This window comes from Lissotriton vulgaris, chromosome 10 (genome assembly GCF_964263255.1).
Source record: "Lissotriton vulgaris chromosome 10, aLisVul1.2, whole genome shotgun sequence".
NCBI classification, from domain to species: Eukaryota; Metazoa; Chordata; class Amphibia; order Caudata; family Salamandridae; genus Lissotriton; species Lissotriton vulgaris.
Window position 1 is genome coordinate 976,732,033 of NC_141698.1, and position 20,997 is coordinate 976,753,029.

Consider the following 20,997-nt stretch of genomic DNA (forward strand, 5'->3'; position numbering starts at 1 on the left):
TCCCAGCTCAGAACCTGGCTATATGCAAATTAGGCTGTTCCTGTCCCAGTGCATGATGGGAACAGGGCAAACCAAACTACCAAGCCAATTCTTACACTGGGAAGGAAACAAGCTTCCGGGGACCGGTTTCTGGCATTTCAGCCGTCGTCGGCCCGGCTTGCTTGAATCCTGATGGTGCAATGAGCAAGGGACTCACATCTGAGTATACCATTCCACGCTTAGGGTGGACAAAATATTTAACAACAAGGGGTGGTGATGGACAGAGTTTCTGAATTAAGCAGAATACTCTCACCCAGTCAAGAGATCAGGGCTAGATCCAACACCGTTTTTTCGCTCACTGCACTATCCCAGCTCAGAACCTGGCTATATGCAAATTAGTCTGTTCCTGTCCCAGTGCATGATGGGAACAGGGCAAACCAAACTACCAAGCCAATTCTTACACTGGGAAGGAAACAAGCTTCCGGGGACCGGTTTCTGGCATTTCAGCCGTCGTCGGCCCGGCTTGCTTGAATCCTGATGGTGCAGTGAGCAAGGGACTCACATCTGAGTATACCCTTCCACGCTTAGGGTGGACAAAATATTTAACAACAAGGGGTGGTGATGGACAGAGTTTCTGAATTAAGCAGAATACTCTCACCCAGTCAAGAGATCAGGGCTAGATCCAACACCGTTTTTTAGCTCACTGCACCATCCCAGCTCAGAACCTGGCTATATGCAAATTAGTCTGTTCCTGTCCCAGTGCATGATGGGAACAGGGCAAACCAAACTACCAAGCCAATTCTTACACTGGGAAGGAAACAAGCTTCCGGGGACCGGTTTCTGGCATTTCAGCCGTCGTCGGCCCGGCTTGCTTGAATCCTGATGTTGCAATGAGCAAGGGACTCACATCTGAGTATACCCTTCCACGCTAAGGGTGGACAAAATATTTAACAACAAGGGGTGGTGATGGACAGAGTTTCTGAATTAAGCAGAATACTCTCACCCAGTCAAGAGATCATGGCTAGATCCAACACCATTTTTTAGCTCACTGCACCATCCCAGCTCAGAACCTGGCTATATGCAAATTAGTCTGTTCCTGTCCCAGTGCATGATGGGAACAGGGCAAACCAAACTACCAAGCCAATTCTTACACTGGGAAGGAAACAAGCTTCCGGGGACCGGTTTCTGGCATTTCAGCCGTCGTCGGCCCGGCTTGCTTGAATCCTGATGGTCCAATGAGCAAGGGACTCACATCTGAGTATACCCTTCCACGCTTAGGGTGGACAAAATATTTAACAATAAGGGGTGGTGATGGACAGAGTTTCTGAATTAAGCAGAATACTCTCACCCAGTCAAGAGATCAGGGCTAGACCCAACACTGTTTTTTAGCTCACTGCACCATCCCAGCTCAGAACCTGGCTATATGCAAATTAGTCTGTTCTGTCCCAGTGCATGATGGGAACCGGGCAAACCAAACCACCAAGCCAATTCTTACACTGGAAAGGAAACAAGCTTCCGGGGATCGTTTTCTGGCATTTCAGCCGTCGTCGGCCCGGCTTGCTTGAATCCTGATGGTGCAATGAGCAAGGGACTCACTCCCTCCTGAAGAAGATGGCATCATGTTTTTGTTATTCAGGTATCTTTAAATATAAACATCATTGCACAGTGCCACTTACTGTTTTTTAGATTGAACAGCGCAAGCAGAGAACATCACAAAAAGCTATGATGAAACATTAGAGTATACTCACAATAAATCTTCCTGTTTTGTTAGAGCATCCGTAGAGTCGGGGTGGGTGGTCAGCCAGGTTAGACTGGAGTAGAGGTGAAGTCTGGTACTCGGTTTTACCTCCTAATGCTTTCCAAAAATCCTCTGTGAACATCAAAAGAGTAAGCTCTTTATTGGCATTGGGTATCATACAAAAAGACTCAAATGTTTATAAAGACTAAGGGGGTACAACAAGTGAAGAAAATAATTTAATTGTGGTCCGAAGAGAGGTTATCTTGAGATGCTACTGAGGGCAATGCCTCGGTATGCACAGCTGAAGAAGGCTGCTGAAAATTATTTTAAAAAACTGAAATTCGCTGAAAAGCATCCGCTGTTTAAAGTGATGTTATAGTAAGGAAAGTTAATAAGATCTTCCCTTAAAATGAAAAAAAAACCTGAAAAGAACAAAACTAAGGTTAGGGATGTTATAGTTAGGCTTTGAAACAAGGTAAAACTAATGTATAAATTCCCTAAAACACTGAAGTTCACTAGTTATAATTTACTGAGTTAACTATAACTTGCACCACTGCCATGCACTGCTTATGGCCCAATACATTACATCACTCATAGCACTTTAAAGGATGTATGACATTACAACGCATGCTTTTACCACGCATGCTTTTACATCGCAAGTTTTACAATGCATGCCTTTACAACGCATATGTTGAGGGGTGCTGGATAGTGAATAGTTTAATTTACTATTCCAACTCCAGTCCCCGTGGATAGTAGGGAAGGTGTTGGATAGTAAATTAAATCTATTCCCTATCCTAGAGTGCCCCCCAGCGCAATGCGTTGTAAAAGTTGTGATGTAAAGTCACTGCGTGGTAAAAGTTGCGTTGTAAAGGATGTTTCCCCACTTTAAATACCATTATTGATGACTTCATTGATAAAATAGCAAATTACATCATATTTAATATTATTAAATTCCTTGCGAATCTTGCTCGTAAAATTAGTCCATATTTCCTAAAAGGCTGACTTGGTTCATAAAAACATCAGTTTGAACCACAAACTGCATTTTTATGATATAAAATTAAGTAGCACACACTCTAACAACTAGTTTCCTCGCGTTTTCTGCATGCCTTTGGGAATATGTTAAAATATTTTCCTTTCAGAGGATTCAAACGAGTGTTGTTCTCTCAAAGTTGTTTATTGAATAGCAACAATGCAAATCTGTTTGCAGTGCATGTATTACAAATCAAATCATTTATTTGTTTACAGTCAAACCAGTGACATTGGGATAAGAGAATTCAGGTAGTCTGATAAAGTGTACAATATGATGTGTGAAAAATACAGATTATGTGCTTATGGAGGACCAGCATAAATTATGTGCTAATGAAGTGTGGTGCAGTGAAAGTAAGTGCATTGAGACGCCAAATGAGAGAATGAGGAGTGTGTAAAAGATACCAGCTATATCTATATCAGAATAAAGAGAAGGCTTTGTGGGGGAGACCAAGTATTTCACTGTGGGTGGGGTCAGGGTGTGAAAAACTGCATGCTCTTCACCATGGAGTACGATGAGCCATCAGGACAGAAAAGGTATAACATTATAGGTTCAAGGGACATGACATTTGAAAGAAATAATTTACTTCACTATGAATAAATGAATGAATGCAGTCTTATATTGCGCAGACTTAGCCCATGGGCATCAAGGCGCCTAACAAGAATAAATCCAAGATGTGTGAAACCAGGAGCTAGCTCACGGGTATGCCTCTGAAAATAACCATGTTTTTAATGCCTTCCTAAAAGGACTGATGGCAGGTTGTGTCTTTAATTCCGGGGGAAGAGTGTTCCACAACCTAGGGGCTAGAACAGAGAAGGCCCTACCACCCCACCTAACTCTCCTAACTCGGGGAACAGTCAGGAGGTTCTTACTGGAGGAGCGCAGGTTTCTACAGGGCGTGTAAGAGACTAGAAGAGATCGAATATCTTCAGAGCCTTCTCCAAATAGTGCCCCGTAGACAAGACAAAGGATCTTAAAAGAGATCCTGGCCTGAATCGGGAGCCAATGCAGACTCTTCCTGGCAAGAGTAGCCGATGAGCGGCTGGGTACATCAAGGATGAACCTCGCTGCCACGTTTTGTACAGTCTGCAGCGTTGTATCAGGCCTGTATCAGGCCTGAGTTAATGCCCAAACACTATGAGAGTATGGGGACCTTGGAAGGCAGGCCAGGAATACCAGTATGGAAAGTAAGGACAGGGGTTGGCAGAAGAAAGCAAGTGCATCATCACTGTGGATGTAGGAGTGGTCAATGTGGGAGGTTTGGAAGCAGCCAGGATAGAACATCTGTGACCCATTGAGAAGTAGGGGTGCAGAGTGTTTGACGGACTAGGCCCTTCTTAATAATAATGTGTTGTGAGCTTAGGGTAGATCAGGTACATCGGTAAGGGAAGAAGCAGCAGGGAGGCCCAGTACATGACTAAAGTAGGGAGGGTCTGAAGGACAAAGCACATACATCATCAAGGGTGGGTGACAGTTCTGGAAATGCTACAAGCAATGTACTTCACAGTATGAGGAGGGCAGTGTGACGAACAGACCATGCACCTTTTTAACAGAAGTAGAAATGTCATCATATACCTTGACCTGTACTGTGGACAGGAAGAAAGGGTGTGTGGGAGTAAAGGTACTTACATGGAGAATAGTGCATAGCACCAATGTACTTTGCTTTGGGATGTGCAGGTACAGACAGGCACGTTGGGGAGGTAGGAGTTTTTTGCTAGGAACTGCAAAAACATGGAACCTCCTCCCACTAACGATCAAAAACAGCCCGAATCTCAGACTTTTCAGGAAATCATTAAAAACATTGGGGCATATTATCAAGAACGGCGATAAAATTATCCCCGCTTTAGTGGCAGGAAACTGCCGCTAAAGCGGCGATAATGGGCTTGATAATATGTCTTTGGGAATTCCCATAGCAGCCCAGGGCTTCTATGGGAATTCACAAGGGCATATTATCAAGCCCATTATCGGCGGTTTAGCGGCAGTTTCCTGCTGCCAAAGCGGCAATAATGTTATCGCCGTTCTTGATAATATGCCCCATGGTTGTTTCTAACTGATCTATAAGCATGTTTTTAAGCAATTCCTTCTTACACACGTCCTTCCGAGTCCTCAGTGCCAAGACTCCCTGGGCATTCGATGCGCTTTCTAAATTTAAACATCAAATCAAATCATAAATTAAAAAAAATCAAATCATGTACAGGTAATATAGTAAAAATCAGCTATTTCATTTCAACATGGCTACTTCCAATGGTTAGTTAAACTGTATCTACATCCAATAGACAAGAAATACAATGCCTACCTGGTTCTTGTCCTTCTGTGATTCTAGTGGGTTTGCATTTTAATATATTGGCTACATATTGTGCCCCATTTTCTTCATCACTGCTAGCTCCTTTCCCTATCCAGGTGTATCCGGAGTTATTTTTAAGTTTTAGAACAAATACATCATTCGAATTCAGTGACATTGACTTTGCATCAACCTAGGATAAAACAAATAAAATAAGTCAATAGAAAAATAAAGATTCAAATGTAAAAAGACGAAGTATATGTAGACTTTATGGTTCTTTGTTGTGATGTAGGGTGTTAATTAGTTTATAATTTATAAAATGCAAGCCATTGTGGCAATTATATAAAACAAACTGTACAAACATTTTGAATCTGGATTGCATTTTATAAACTACGAATCAAAACTCTAATAGTCTATGTTAATCATTCTGGTAAGACAGCTGATATTCGGAAGGGGTTGGTATCCCTTGCCAGCAGAATGAGCTGAAAAAAGCAATTTTTAAAAAGAGAGACAATGAATAAAGACATTTAATTAAAAAAATAAATACATCTTAGGTCGCAAAATATGTCTCAAAACATGCATATCCAATCACCCAAATTAGGTTTTGTGTATCTTGAAAAAAATACGAACTAGTTAGTGGATTATAGGAAAGAACCCACATGACAAATAGCTACCTCTGATTTGTACCTTTAGATTTTGATGGTTGCAGAATGAGGTTCATGTCAGGCAAATATAATTTGTTCCATGGCATCTAACTCCTGGTATATTACAATACATAGTCCTGTCCTGTGTAAGGCTGGGCAGTTCTTTGTTATTCTAATCTTAGAAATTCAGTCATAGAAATGTGCTCATTCTATTGTTGTATCACAGAAATCTGTCCTACAACAAGGTTAAACACACTACGACAGTGTTAATAAAAACACGTTATTAGCTAAAAGTAACCAAACATGTACTTTGGTGCTCCTTTTTATTTGATCAATTATCACCTCAAACTGGAAATTCTCTGTTGTTCTGAAATATTTATAATAAATACATGCTAAGCCGATTGATTTATCTGCAACAAGGATACAATAGTTTGAAACATTTTGTTGTTGTGCTTTGATGAACTTCACATTGGTCGCATTGTTGGTTAAAATCTATTGATGTGTTATTTATTTATTGTATTCACTAAATGATTAAGGAAAAACGACCTCACCTTTGGAGGAAGACCAATGAATCTCTGTGCTGTGAAATGTCAACACTGGGATATCCCCAGATCGGTTGACTAATGCCACTACTAAAATATTTAATACAAATTCACAGACTATTTACAGCCTACATTTGCAGCCAAAGCAGCTCCTCTTATGCCTGACTGCTATCCACTAAAGGATACCTGTTAATATTAATGGTTTACTACTTTTTAGATGTACACCCGAGCAGAGTATAGTTATCCACTAATACATTCCATTCAAAAGGTATGGAGCGGAAGGTTCAAGTTGTGGTTTGCCTCCAAATCTTGTGAATAGCTACAACTCATTAGGTTATTGGTATTCACAAATTCCTCTCTGACCCTTTCTCAACCTTGAAACAAAGAAAGATGGAATGCTGCAAAATCCTGGAGGAACTCGCTTTTCAGAGTAGGAAGGAGACCCAAGCTCCCAAAGCGTCGTAGTTTTTTACAACATAACATGCACCAGATAGATGCAAGGCTACGGTGCAGTGAGCTGCCGGAGAAGTCATGGAAATAGCCATAGGGTTTGCCGGAGGGGCCCTGTTCCAGACTGTAGTCTGCTTGAATTAAGCTGGTTCTTGACATAGCGACTTTCCCGGCATCGCATTCCGGGGACCATTACATTTTTCCTGGCACTTAACCCAGTGATAGTTGCAAATGGAATCAAACCTGGAAGGTCGGTGCTAAAGTTAGTGTTTTGCCTATTTCTGAACCTGCAAAGTGGCCTCGTGAGATGCACAACACCTTCAACCAGTCCTGACTTTTTAAAGAAAAGCTTTGTGGGACTTGTAGTTGTAAGTTTTCCAATACAATCATAGTTCTAAAATCTCTACAACGTAAACGTTGTTGATATAAAATAAAAGCATTTACAATGCAATAGGTCTCGCATTTGCGAGAGTTTGAGCTTTTGGCATTGTAAATGACAACGCCTTTTATTTATGTGTTTTGAAAACCTGCAAGAGGTGTGTAAACACGCACTTTGTACTTATAGTCCTTGCTTACAAGAAGAAAGGCTAGCAGTAACTGCACCTCTTTTACAGCCAGCTTTGGTTCTCCTAATCAAGGACTACAAGTACAAAGTGCTTTTTTACACACCGCTTGCACGTTTTCAAAACACATAAATAAATGGCATTATCATTTACAAAGCCAATAGCTCAAACTCTTGCAAATGCAAGACCTAGCGCATTGTAAATGCTTGTTATATATTCTATCAAGCTTTTTCTTTTGCTTACATTTAAAAATACTGAATGAGTCTTTATTCCTATTGCCATTTCAGAAGAGTTCTGAACCTTGCTAAATAAATATGGTATATTTAGGTATTCTTAACGTATAGTGCCAAGAATAAAAAAAAAAGAAACCTTCTCACACAATGCTAAACGTAGTCGAAAGCTAGGAGGTCAGGGATAGATGGGCCACGTGGGTGAGCACGTCTTCTAATACTTAATATGCTGTCACCACCAGCATCTCTGCCATCCTCTGATGCAATACTGGCATTGATAATACCTGGGTGGAAGATTGGCCAGGTGGGAGGATCATCCTCTGTCCAGAGAGCATGCTGCATTTGGAATCCATATTTCCAAAGGACTTCAAATCTGTTTAGCTCCTCCCTCATACCTCAGTCATTATTACAGAAGGCCCTTAGCTGGTGGGCCAAACTTTTGGATTTGAATGTTTCCACTTAATAAGAAAACAAAGTATGGCAATTGAATATTATTATTTTTCCGATTGAGTTTTGTTTTTTCGTAGAATTATTTCTCTCTATTATCTTTCCAAATTCAACAAAAAAACATACCTCCACTATCCTGGTGATGGATGCCAGGTTCCTGCGAACTTGAAACAGGCGTACAGCAGCAGGAGGGACCTGACCTCCTTTTCTTGAGGTTCCGTCTTTGTAAATTACGAGTGGTTTATCTTTAAACAAGCTCAGCATGTGTGAAGGCTCTTTACCCTGGGAGACTCGAACCTGAGCATGGCATGGAAAGTAAAAAAAAGAACAAACACAAGGTTAGTATAGAATAGCAAGAAACAGAAAGCAGCCATGAAGTAAACAGCAAACTGGTTTGTGGCATGTTCATTTACATTTCTGACATTTGTTTACATGCGTTTGCCTATCCTTTTCTGCCATCTAGATGCGAGTTTGACATGTTTGCAAGAATAACTCAATTGTGCTGGGTCTAACTTTGCCAAGGGGACACTTTTTGTTGCTTTGAAGATGGATTGCATTTTTATGGAAACCTAGAGACAGCACTTCACGTAACGGCTGTAATTTGTTTTTATTATCCCCTCTCTACTCCTTTCCACAAATACTTTTTTCTCTTACCGTTTATCACTAATTTTGCACTTGGTGTATTTTCATATGATTTAATATTATTTCGGAGTGAGATGCACAGCAAATAAAGAAATGCAAAAGCACATTATGTTAATTGGAATATTTTTGACAGAGTTTCAAATGTTACGACACAATTAACAAAACGTTTAGAGACGATGTAAGCCTATGCATGACAGATTTAGATCTAAAAATGCAATAATTCCACCCCTGATAAGAAAATGTACACAATACTCAAAAATATATCCTATACCTTAATTGGAGACACCATGTAACAATGTAAATGAATCCTAATAAGAGAAATCACAAAGGACCCTCAAAGGCTGTTTTTAGACCCTCACCCGATCATTGGGTCTCACTATGGTCCCTATCAACCCGGGTGAGTTCAGCCATGTTCCAGGGAACACTCTAAATATGAACATTTGCACACATCCGTAGTTTTCCACATCGACCAATGTTCCCCATGCACACTCCAGTTCATTGTTTGCATTGATGGCAATTAGCCTGATTATGGGATTCATTACTGGCCCATTAGAATTACAGGGCAACTTGTAATGATGGTGCCTGCTTTCACAGGGTGGGAAAGAGCATGTGGTGCTGAATGGGACACCACATGACTGACCCTCTACAGCCCAGTTTGAATGGAGATTTTGGCAGCCCTACAGACGCCAGTATCTCTACAGACCAGGCTGCCAGATGCCAGAGGGCAGTGAGAGACAGCAGAAGGTTTACCATTGTAAGTTACAGTGTAACCTTCAAAATGAAACACTTGACAGAGGTAATGTCCATCCATCTGAGGTTTTGTTTCCAGGAAAGCCTTCATTTAGCCCAAAGGACGAATGCATCACCTTGACCTCAGACGTTAGGCAGTAAGCAGAGTCATTATTGTGAAGATACTACTTCATAGATTGTGTTACTTTTCAGGTCACCATCACAGGAAATGCTGCAATTCTCATAGTTTGTTGTTTATTTTAATTACACAGCTCATCTTCCTTTCTACCTCGCTGCTGTCAGCTGATGGCCAGCCTGCTTCTGGGGAGCATGCTGTGTGCTACAGTGACATGTCTGCAGTCTGAGGATAGATACACTGTTGAGAACGAGCCCAGCTCAGCATGACCTTTCAAGGTCACAAGTCACAAGGTCGCCAGACCCTTCTACCGCTGTAGAGTACCTCACTACTCGCTATCTCTACATTTGTGCACCACCTATCTGGCATAATCTCTGCAGAGTTCGATTAGTGGGTGGAATCTGGAACAGTAGAGTTTCACGATTGGACACTTTTAACGTTACACTCGACTCCAGTTTTCATTGTGAAAATGTGTACCTGATGTTACATTGCTGTATAACTCAGTTGCTGGGATGATCACCGTTTTTTATTTTAATATTAATGTTTTATCCTTATGATGTAGTTCCAGCTGCGGATTCATGCTCATAACCCTCTTTGGTCTTCATACAAAGCCTAGCATTTCATAGATTGATACAGGCGCGCCTAAGGCAAGCTCGTCTGCGCCCGTCATCGCCATGACATCGCCTTTCGCCAGTCCCCCTGGTCTAACCGTGCCCCACATGCCCCTAAGGTACGACCGTGAAGAACTCCTTGCCATGAATCACAGTCAAAGATGTCCTGGTGTTACAGGTGTCCTTGGCCACTCGCAATTCCAGTGCAACTCCTGCCATTTCACCACCGACAGTCCAACTCGCGTTCGGGGATACCGAGGCACAACCACCACCACCTCGCCCCTTACGATACTTCAACTTAACGTCAGGTCACTCACCAGACACCATCTTGAGGTCAACTCGCTCATTTTGGACGAAAACCCAGACATCCTCTTCCTTTGCGAAACGTGGCTATGAGATGGCGTATCTGCCATCCCCAACCTCACGCTCCCAGATGAGTATCACTTGGCTACTTTAAATGCGATACACGAGGCGGTGGCATCGCAGTTATTTATAAGAAGCATTTCACCTGCTCATTCATTAAAGAAACTCTCCCTGATTGCGAATGCGCCCAATTTAAAATCACCACTAGCCCACAATTTACATTATCGGGTCTTTATATCTACCGCCCACCTGGCCCTGCCTCCAGGTTCATTGACGCCCTCCTTGAGGTGTCTACCCCACATATTACCAAATCTGCCAACTTTACTATTCTGGGCGACCTAAACCTGCATTTTGACCTATCCAACGATCACACTATTACCAATCTTCTCACCGATCTCTCGGCTTTACAGCTTAACTCCCTCATTCAGGCTCCCACCCACTTAGCCGGCCATACTCTGGACCCAGTCTTTACCAACATCCATGAGGCAGTCACAGAAGTCCCCACACCTATGGGATGGACGGATCATTACCTCATCAAACTAACCGTCCCAGCTCCAGGACGTCAGTACAAAACTGAATGTAACCGTCGCCTTAAAAGACCATGGCACAAACTTTCCACCCCCATCTTCCACGAAACCCTAGGAGTATTTCATCGGGAAGCCAATCAAGATATTGACACAACCTATACCTCCTTCAATAACTGGATCATAGGTGGACTTGACACTCTTATTCCAGCCAAACTAACCAAAGGACGATCCACACCTTCAAACCCTTGGTATGATGACACCCTTAAAGCCATGCGCAAGGATTGCAAAAGAGCTGAGCGTCAATGGAGAAAAGACTTTGACTGTCAGGTCAAAGCTAACTATCTATCCAAACTTAAAATATATCATAAAGCCATCCGTACTGCCCGCGCAGCTTTCTATGCCGACAAAATCAGTTCTAACCCAAACCCAACTAAAACGATTTTCAAACTTGTCAAAGAACTTCAGAGTCCCAGGTCACCCTCTCCCAAAATTGAATCCAATGAACAATGCGAACAGCTTGCCACATACTTCATAGAGAAAGTCCAGAACATATACAAAACTTTTTCGCAGAACCCTCTTCACCCTGGTGAACCCAATAACCCAAACTCGATTATCACCCCTCTCACCCAAATCCCTGCTATCACTGCTACCGACCTGATTAAACTCTGTAAAAAAGTGAAATCTGGCTCCCCCGGGGATCCTATGAGCCCTTCTCATTTTCTGGACTCGCTTGACTTCTTCCTACCCTCCATGATCGAAATTCTCAATCTTTCCTTCACATCCGCCACTGTACCTATAGCCTGGAAACAGGCTTGGGTGTCACCCATTATCAAAAAACCCACCCTGGATCCTTCGAAGCCAGAAAACTTCCGACCTATATCCCTTCTCCCCTGGATGTCTAAGATAGCAGAAGCCCACGTCAACGGCATTCTCTCCAAACATGTGGACCTAAATGGCATCCTGGACCCATCCCAAAATGGCTTCAGACCGGGTCACAGCACGGAATCTGCCCTTTTGGCCACCAACGAATATCTCCGGACGATTTTAGACTCCGGTCAAAGTGCTGCGCTGATTCTTCTCGATCTCAGCGCAGCCTTTGACACGGTATCACACGACATTCTTCTGAAACGTCTGGAGATGGCTGGTGTGTCTGGCCTTGCTCTAACCTGGTTTCGCTCCTTTCTTAAGGACAGATCCTTTCGGGTATCAGCTCCCCCTTTCCTCTCAAAACCCTATCCAATAGCACAGGGAGTTCCCCAGGGCTCAGCGCTGAGCCCCTCCCTTTTCAACTTATATGTTCAGCCTCTTGCAGAAGTAGCCAAAGAGTGGGGGCTCACGCTGGTATCGTACGCCGACGACACCCAGTTGGTCGTCACCCTCACTGAAAGCCCTTCCATCACGGCGTCCAGGCTCAGAAATGGCCTGGCAGCAGTGGCACAATGGATGACGGACAACTATCTCCAACTGAATGCCGGGAAAACCGAGGTGCTCCTTCTTGGCAGAAACACCAGCCATTGGAACGAGCACTGGTGGCCGTCATCCCTTGGTACCACCCCACTCCCTAAATCTAGCGTCAAAAACCTGGGAGTCTGGATGGATGCCACTCTCAGCTTCCAGACACACACCAAAAAGGTGGCAGCCACCTGTATAGGTCTTCTGAGAAATCTTAGGCCCATACTTGGCTTTTTCGATTCTAAGGTCCGCCAGCTGATTGTCCAGGCAACCATCTTATCACGCCTGGACTACGCGAACGTCCTCCTCCTAGGTGCAAACAAAGCAGAAACTGCTAGGTTTCAACGAGTCCAAAACGCGGCGGCAAGAACGCTGGTCGGTCTTCCCCGCAGATGCTCAGCCAGAGCCACCATCCGCAAACTTCACTGGCTGCCCGTCGAAAACAGAGTAAAATTCAAAGCTCTCATTACGATCTTTAAAATCGTCAAACAGGGAAACCCCCCTCTGCTACAAAACCACACCTGCCCCTATGCTCCTAGCCGCGAGTTGCGCTCCTCCAACCAACTCCTTCTGAAAGTACCTCGAATAAAGCTCTGTCGCACTGGAGGTCGCTCCTTCAAGGTCCTGGGACCCAAGTTATGGAACGCTCTTCCTCTTCATATACGTTCCATAGACTGCCTCTCTGCCTTTCGTAAGGCAATCAAGACCCTTCTATTTCCTCCCGACTAGTGCAGCTCCCTTCCCCCCCCTCCTCCTCCCATGTTCTCCTCCTGGTAGGGTGTGTGACTTCTCTCAGCGCCGGGATGCCCTATTGCTGGGGCAGCTGTTGCGCTTCACCAAACCCAGAATAGAATGGTCCTTTTTCTCTCATTGGTTGTTGGCAGTTCTCTGATTTCTTCTAATGGGCTTTCTCTTACAGTCCCTCACTAAGAGTGGCCAAAGTCCCACTGTATTAAGGCTTTTGGTAATTTAGCATCTGTCATGACTGATACCTGCTGTATTGGTAATGCCAGGTTTGCAATGATATAGACATTATAAATTCTTACCTTAGAGGTTCTGCTGGAATGTGGCATATTTATGGAAAAATAGGCTACACAATTAATTTCTGCATTTGAAACTGTAATTCCAGACCTATATCCAGGAACAAGTTCTCCATGTTTGACGTAAAGGATTTGTCCCCAGAAAACAATGTGGTATATGCAGTGTTATCACATGCAGTTATACTGTAGGACTCGTAATCCATTTGGGTCAAAATTACTGTTTCTAATCAAAGTTGAATTAAGGTCAAACTTGTAATGGGGTCGTAAGTTTACATGTTTGAGGCACTGCAGACACATACCTGGACAGCATTTCCATTGAGGGAGCGGTCAAGCTGTACAGTCAGAAAGGCGGATGTTGTCAGCTCATCTCTTGTTGCATTCATTCCTTGCCTAGGGAAGAGAAACAAAGAAGCAGCATTAGAAACACACATGCCCGTAGCATATTGATGTTTTACGCACCAAGACCCTCGTAGTTCTGGGGTGGACTCTGAACAGGAACTAGGTCATATAGGGTGAGGTATTAAGGTGTGTTTAATTTTGAGTATGAGATAATGCACAGTGTGTGAGTGTATGCTGAAGAATAAAGAAGTATTTGACTGCAGCTTTTGTGTGACGTTTTTCATTTGCATGCTCCAGGGCTGGGGAAGACACAACATCTGGCTATGAGTAGGGGATCCGTAGCCCGAAGAAAACAAGAGTGTTCTCCCTGAGAGTTTGCAATGGTACTGAAAACTGCCTGTGCATGCCATGTGTGCTTCAAATCGATACAAAGCAGTCTGTAACTGGTACATGTGGAGTCAAAGCCCTACTCCAGCCCATACACGGCTAAAAAAGACAGTGATGGCACAGCAGAGGAGCACATTCAAAACACCCACCAAAACCGCTGGTGAAGTAGTTGACAGAGATGCTGCGCTGCTCCCCTAATACGGAACAATTATTCAAATGAAGCAGAACGATAACGGCAGCAACAACCTGGTACGAGAAACAGAGAATTTACTCACCATCAAAGACAAGTGAAGCATTGTATGACCTTAGATTGGGTGTGGTGACACAAGTTCAAGCAGACTGAAACAGGTTCAAGCAGAAGGGTTGTGCTTGCAGACGTTGCAGAGGGCAGCTGGGTACAGCCAAAGCTGCCTGAACAGCACTTGCTCTCATTCCCAGAAAAAGGGAGCGGTAAATAGAATGCAGCCATGTTCCTACAGCCACTATCGCCCTTCGACACTTCTAAGAAGCAGAACATTGGTGCCAGGTGGGCTGCATGGATCAAAACATTAGAAGACTTCATAGATGCACTAGAAGAAGAAGATGAAGAGCAGATCATCAAATACTTAAAAAATCTTGCAGGTGATGGAGTGAAAGAAGTGCTAAAGAAAGGTTCACAGATCAAAAAGAAAATGAAGCATTGGAGGCCAAGTTCAACCTCTACAATTGGTTTGTGAAACAATAGACACATTTGTTGAAAGACTTATTACACTCATCATACATTGCAAGTTCTGTGATTTCACAGATGAAGAAGCCATATGCCTCAGAGCAGGGCCGGCTTTAGCACTGGTGGCGCCCAGTACAACAATGTTTTTTGGCGCCCCTCAATGACCACCTCCACCACAGATTCCCTCCCTACCACCCTTTAACAGTCTTCATAACCACTCTCGCTCAATCAATCATTACATTTCAATCATTCCATTTCTAAAGCCCGCCGTATACCCGTTAGGGTCTCAAGGCGCTGGGGGGGGGGCGCTACTGATCGAAGAGCCAGGTCTTGAGGAGTCTTCTGAAGGCAAGTAGGTCCTGAGTCTGTCGTAGGTTGGCTGGGAGGGTGTTCCAGGTCTTGGCGGCGAGGTAGGAGAAGGATCTTCTGCCGGCAGTGGTTTTCCGGATGTGAGGGACTGTGGCGAGGGCGAGGTTGGCTGAGCGGGGGCTTCGGGTGGGGGTGTGGAAGCTGAGTCGGTTGTTGAGGTAGGTAGGTCCGGTGTTGTGGAGTGCTTTGTGTGCGTGGAGAAGGAGCTTGAAGGTGATTCTCTTGTTGACGGGGAGCCAGTGCAGGCCTCTCAGGTGGGGTGTGATGTGGCTGCGACGGGGGACGTCGAGGATCAGTCGAGCTGAGGCGTTCTGGACTCATTGTAGTCGTCTCAGGAGCTTGTTAGTAGTTCCTGAGTAGAGGGCGTTCCCGTAGTCGAGTCGGCTGGTGACGAGGGCCTGGGTGACGGTCTTTCTCGTGTCGATAGGGATCCATTTGAAGATTCTGCGGAGCATTCGGAGGGTGTTGAAGTTGGAGGCGGAGACGGCTTTGACTTGCCTGGTCATGGAGAGGGTGTAGTCGAGGATGACCCCCAGGTTGCGTGCATGGCCCGTGGGTTCGGGGGCTGTGCCTAGTGAAGTGGGCCCCCAGGAGTCGTCCCAGGCCGATGGGGCGGGTCCGAGGATGAGGACCTCCTTCTTGTCTGAGTTCAGCTTCAGTCTGCTGTCCTTCATCCAGTCGGCTACGGCCCTCATTCCTCTGTGGAGGTTAGCTTTGGCGGTGTGGGGGCCTTCGTGAGGGATATGATCAGCTGGGTGTCGTCGGCGTAGGAGATGATGTTGAGGTTATGTTGTCGTGCGACGTGGGTGAGAGGAGCCATGTAGATATTGAACAGTTTTGGGCTGAGGGAGGATCCCTGTGGAACGCCGCAGATAATCTCTGTGTTTTTTGAGCGAAAGGATGGGAGGCGGATGCTCTGGGTTCTTCCTGAGAGGAAGGATATGGTCCAGGCCAGGGCCTTCTCTTGAATGCCGGCGTCCTGGAGGCGTGTTGATAGGGTGCGGTGGCAGACTGTATCGAAGACTGCTGATAGGTACAGGAGGATGAGGGAGGCTGTCTCTCCTTTGTCCATCAGGGTCCTGATGTCATCAGTGGCGGCGATGAGGGCGGTCTTGGTGCTGTGGTTGCTGCGAAAGCCGGATTGGGAGGGGTCCAGGATACTGTTGTCTTCAAGGTAGCGGGTTAGCTGTTTGTTGACGATCTTCTCTGTTACTTTTGCCGGGAATGGGAGCAGGGAGATGGGCCGAAAGTTCTTGAGGTCATTGGGGTCCACCTTGGGTTTCTTCAGAAGGGCATTGATCTCGGCATGCTTCCAAATTTCCGGGTAGGTGGCTGTCTCGAAGGAGCAGTTGATGGTTTTCCGGAGGTGGGGCGCGATGGTAGTGCTGGCCTTGTTGAAGACGTGGTGAGGGCAGGGGTCTGATGGGGATCCGGAGTGGATGGAGTTTATGGTTTTGATGGTGTCTTTGTCGCTGATGCTGGACCAGATGGTCAGGCGGTTGGTGCGGGTGGTATTCGCAGGGGCGGTGGACTCGGTAGTGGGTGCGGTGGGGTCGGAGTTGAAGCTTTCGTGGATGTCGGTGATATTGCGGTGAAAGAAGGTGGCCAGGGAGTCGCAAAGGTCTTGTGATGGTGGGATGTTGTTGGTGTTGGAGCTGGGGTTGGAGAGTTCTTTCACGAGGCTGAAGAGCTCTTTGGTGTTGTGTGCGTTGTTGTCCAGTCGTTTAATTTGATAGTGTCACTCATAAAAGTGATGGGTGTCAGAGCACTTTACATAATACACACTTTACACCACAGAAACCCTCAATCATAGGTGTGTAAACCAGTGTATAGGACATGTTACATAATACAGAGGACAACAAGGGGTGGATTCACATGTCATCCATACAGGTAGGCAGTATAGTTGAAGAGTACTTGGTTTGGAGAAGCACAAAATCTGATTTTAAAAATGTAACACAATGGATTGGGGTTCTCTTTACTAACAAGAACTGATTTGTTCCCAAAATGAACCCTTTTTGCAACATTCGAATAATGAAAGTCTAGGGAAAAATCCATTTGCTCTACTCTATGCCTTGAAGTCTGCACGCAGTTCTTTGATGACAGTTAATACCTCACTGTAAACTGCAACTGACAAAAGAAAATCTCTGCCAAAAGCGGTAACCCACTGACCTGTTTACATTACATTCACTTTGTGATCTGCATGGTACATGTTCTTTGCAGCTGGCATATTAACCCTCTGCACTACCATATCATGAATCAAAAATTCCACAAGTCAAAACTTGTACAAGACAAAATTCCAATCTTGCCAGAAAGAACATTAATCGCTGGAGTTTTCTTGACATATTAATTGTTGCCTGAAAATTGCTGGAGGCCAAGAACGTCGCAGCAGGTGCTTTTAAGCACAATATAAACTAGCAAACAGGCACCCCCATGCGAATTCAGCACCCGGTGCTGTGGCACCGGTTGCACCAACCTAGAGCTAGCCCTGCATCAGAGTCATTGATGGCTGCCTTTCAGATTTGTTTAGAAGGCACATGTTGAGAGAAACACATAGCCTGGAGAAAATGTTAATGACTGCCAGAGCAGAAAAATGAGCAGACCGACAAGCTGCTGACATGTAAGCAGGAACAGTCCACAATGGATCAGCTCTACCCGTGAAAAGCAAGCACAAGCAAAAACAGAGATGCACTCAAGTCGACATCTTTAAAGTAATCAAAATTATTCTTCCGATGTTGATTTTCCTTTCCTCATGAAGATGAATGAACAGCCATCAGGCAGGTCTGCAAAGGTTGTGGAGAAAAGCATAATTTCATAACTCTGTGCCAAGCTAAAAAAAATCAAGTTCATCACGATGGAAAGAAAAGATGGACACCAGATTTTTCCAGAAGCACTCTTGCCATGCCCACAAAACGTAAAAGCTAAATCCATCATTGTCAAGCTTTAACTTATCGCACAAAGGCTCGTTAACATCACAAGCGAATACCAGCAAAGAAGATGTTTGTGCGCAGATGATGTCTACCAAAAGATGGTGTGCACATGTGGGGCTGGCTGCCTTTAAAGAAGATCACAGTTCAAGAAAAATTCATTTGGACCTTGTCCCAATATCACGTTGAGAGTGAATGATCACTCAATAAAGTTTATCATAGACGATGGTACGTCGATTAATATCATGTCTGTGGAAAAGTTTAACAGTTTATCCCCTATGCCTTACCTCAGTTGATCAGGGTTAAAGGTATACACCTGGCCCACTTCTGAGCCACTGCAAAGCCAAGGGTCATTCACAGCGACAATGCGACGGAAAAACACATTGGTGCAAGCCACCATCCACGTTCTACAAGGGACTTCCTTTAGTGGCTGTTTGCTCAGCTTAGCACTGCTGCTCACATGGTGTTGGTATCCCTCAACTACAAGCTCTGCGCTCAGTCTGAGATCATGACCCAATTCTAATTGTGTTTTCATGGCCTGGAAAAATTCAAGAAAATGAAAGTAGAGCTTCATATCACTGAAGATATTGCCCTGGTGCTCATCAACACTGTAGAGTTGCTTTCCATCTACAAGAAGCTGTAGATAAAGAGTTGGAAGCGCTTTTAATGCACAATATCATTGAACATTCCACAGGGCCCACACCATGGGTTTCGCCCATGTAGTAGTACCAAAAAAAGGACAGTAGTGGAGAAGTGTGTGTCTGCATTGATATGCGTCAGACAAGCAAAGCCATAGGGAGGGAGAAACACCCTGGTCCACATATAGCAGACATGATCATGCAATTAAACTGAGCCAAAGTGTTTTCCCATCTTGTCCCGAATAAAGGATACCATCAACGTGAACTGGAGAACTGCTGGTACATTACTTGCTTTTCGACTCATGTTGCTATCCTCTGCTGCTGAGATATTTCAGGGTGTTATTTGCTGAGTTATCCAACCTGGAACGCATGCTTTAAATTACATTGATGAAATATTTGTTTTTGGGAGAACACAAGAAGAATACAATAAAGCCCTTAACCAGGTGTGCCAGTTACTTGTTGATGCCGGTCTCATTCTGAATGCTTCAAAATGTGAGGTTCACAAATCAAACTCAAGTTTTTTGCACATATTCTCTGATTTTCATATTCTCTGATGGTCGGAAGACTCCAGACCCAGCCAAGGTGCAAGCACGATCATCCCCTTGCCCCCAGATGCTAATATACCACAATCCAGATTTTAATATACCACAATCCTTTCTATGCATTGCCAGTTTTCGATCAGGATACATTTGCAACTTTGCTACAGCAAGCACCCCATTTAGAGACTTCACAAAGTAAAATGATCTCCAGAAGGCGACAGGAGTTTCAGAGACATTAAACATGCAATTAAAAATGCAACTGAGATAACAAACTCTGACCCCAAGTTACATACTGAAATATTGGTTGATGCACACCCGGGAGGGCTGGGGCAATCCTTGCACAACATATTGAACATCCAAATGTTCAGAGACACATTATGGCCTATGCCAGTCTGAGCCTGTCTGAGACAGAACGTGCATACTCCCAGCTGGAAAAGGAGAGTCTAACTGTGGTGAGGGCCAGCGAACAGTTTCATGTATTCTTATACGGAAAAGGATTCACTGTCATCACAGATCACCCGGCATTACTCACAATTTTGAGAACCCGATGGCTAAGATGCCCCCAAGCATCGAGAGGTGTGGGTTAAGACTGCAAGAGTATGACTGTACCATTGTGCACAAATGGGAAAAGGAACAAAATCCAGCAGATTACTTTTCACAAGTGCTGTTACATCGTCACAGTTCGACATCCAAGACAGCTGAAGCATATCTCATCTTTATCGTGAAGTCCAGCCACCAGTGACTCTATTGGTTGAATAACTCATTGATGCCACCAATGCTGATAAAAACATGATTATCATTAAAGAATGTATTGCTATGCAATCACAGAGGAGAAGTATCCGGCCTCTTGCTAATGATGCTGAATTCCAAAAGTTCCAAAAATGTGCATGGCCAAGTTAGCCATTACTCCAGAAGGCGTAATACTGAGAGACTCAAGAATCGTCTTACCTGAAAGCGTACAACAGAGGGTCATTGAGCTGGCCCATAAAAGACACTGTGGCACTGTAGCCACCAAAATAGTCCTACAAGATCGAGTGTGGCTTCCTTGAGTAGATGAGCGAGTTGAGAAGGAGCTGAAAATGCACCACATTTGCAAGTGTTTGTCTGCTAATGTGACACAACACCTAGAGTTGCGTCACCGAGTCTGACCTTCCTTCTCATCCCTGGGAGAGAGTTGCAGTTGCCTTCTTGTATCTTTTGGAAATGGGCACCACCTCATTGTAGTCAATGATGAATATTCACGTTTTCCTTTGGTGGAAGACCTATATTCGACAACCCATGACAAGATCATAGAACAACTTCATGACATCTTTGCAAAGTGGGACATTCCCGAAACGGCTACCCTTTAACAGAAAAGAGTTCAAAGAGTTTCTTGTCTGACTCAATGTCAAACACCAAATGACTACACCTCTGTGGCCCCAAGCCAATTGCGTAGCTAAATGATTCATTGGCACCCAGAAGAGAGTCATCCAGTGAGCGTCCATAGAAGGAGTTGAACCAAGCCATTTGCTAGGCCCTCAGGGCCGATCAATCAATTCCTCACTCCACAACTGATGACAGTCCAGGTACCTTGCTTTTGGGCGAGCCGTCAGAACAAAACTACCCCAATGAACCTCTGATCAATCAGTGAATACTGGTCAAGTTCATGACACCGACGCGACCCGGAAAAGGAAAATTAAAACATGTGCTGATTG

The 20,997-nt window shown here is 44.4% G+C and overlaps 1 protein-coding gene across 1 annotated transcript in view; it reads right to left on the bottom strand.

Annotated features, from left to right (window-relative positions):
- The window catches only part of SCIN (scinderin), a 312,531-nt gene that overhangs the window by 26,589 nt on the left and 264,945 nt on the right, over positions 1–20,997 (bottom strand). Inside the window, exons 10-13 of the mRNA XM_086941979.1 lie at positions 13,701–13,791; positions 8,028–8,198; positions 5,041–5,218; positions 1,728–1,849 (exon numbers count right to left, since the gene is read on the bottom strand). Coding sequence (XP_086798105.1) covers positions 1,728–1,849; positions 5,041–5,218; positions 8,028–8,198; positions 13,701–13,791 — 562 coding nt within the window. The remainder of the gene's footprint in view (positions 1–1,727; positions 1,850–5,040; positions 5,219–8,027; positions 8,199–13,700; positions 13,792–20,997) is intronic.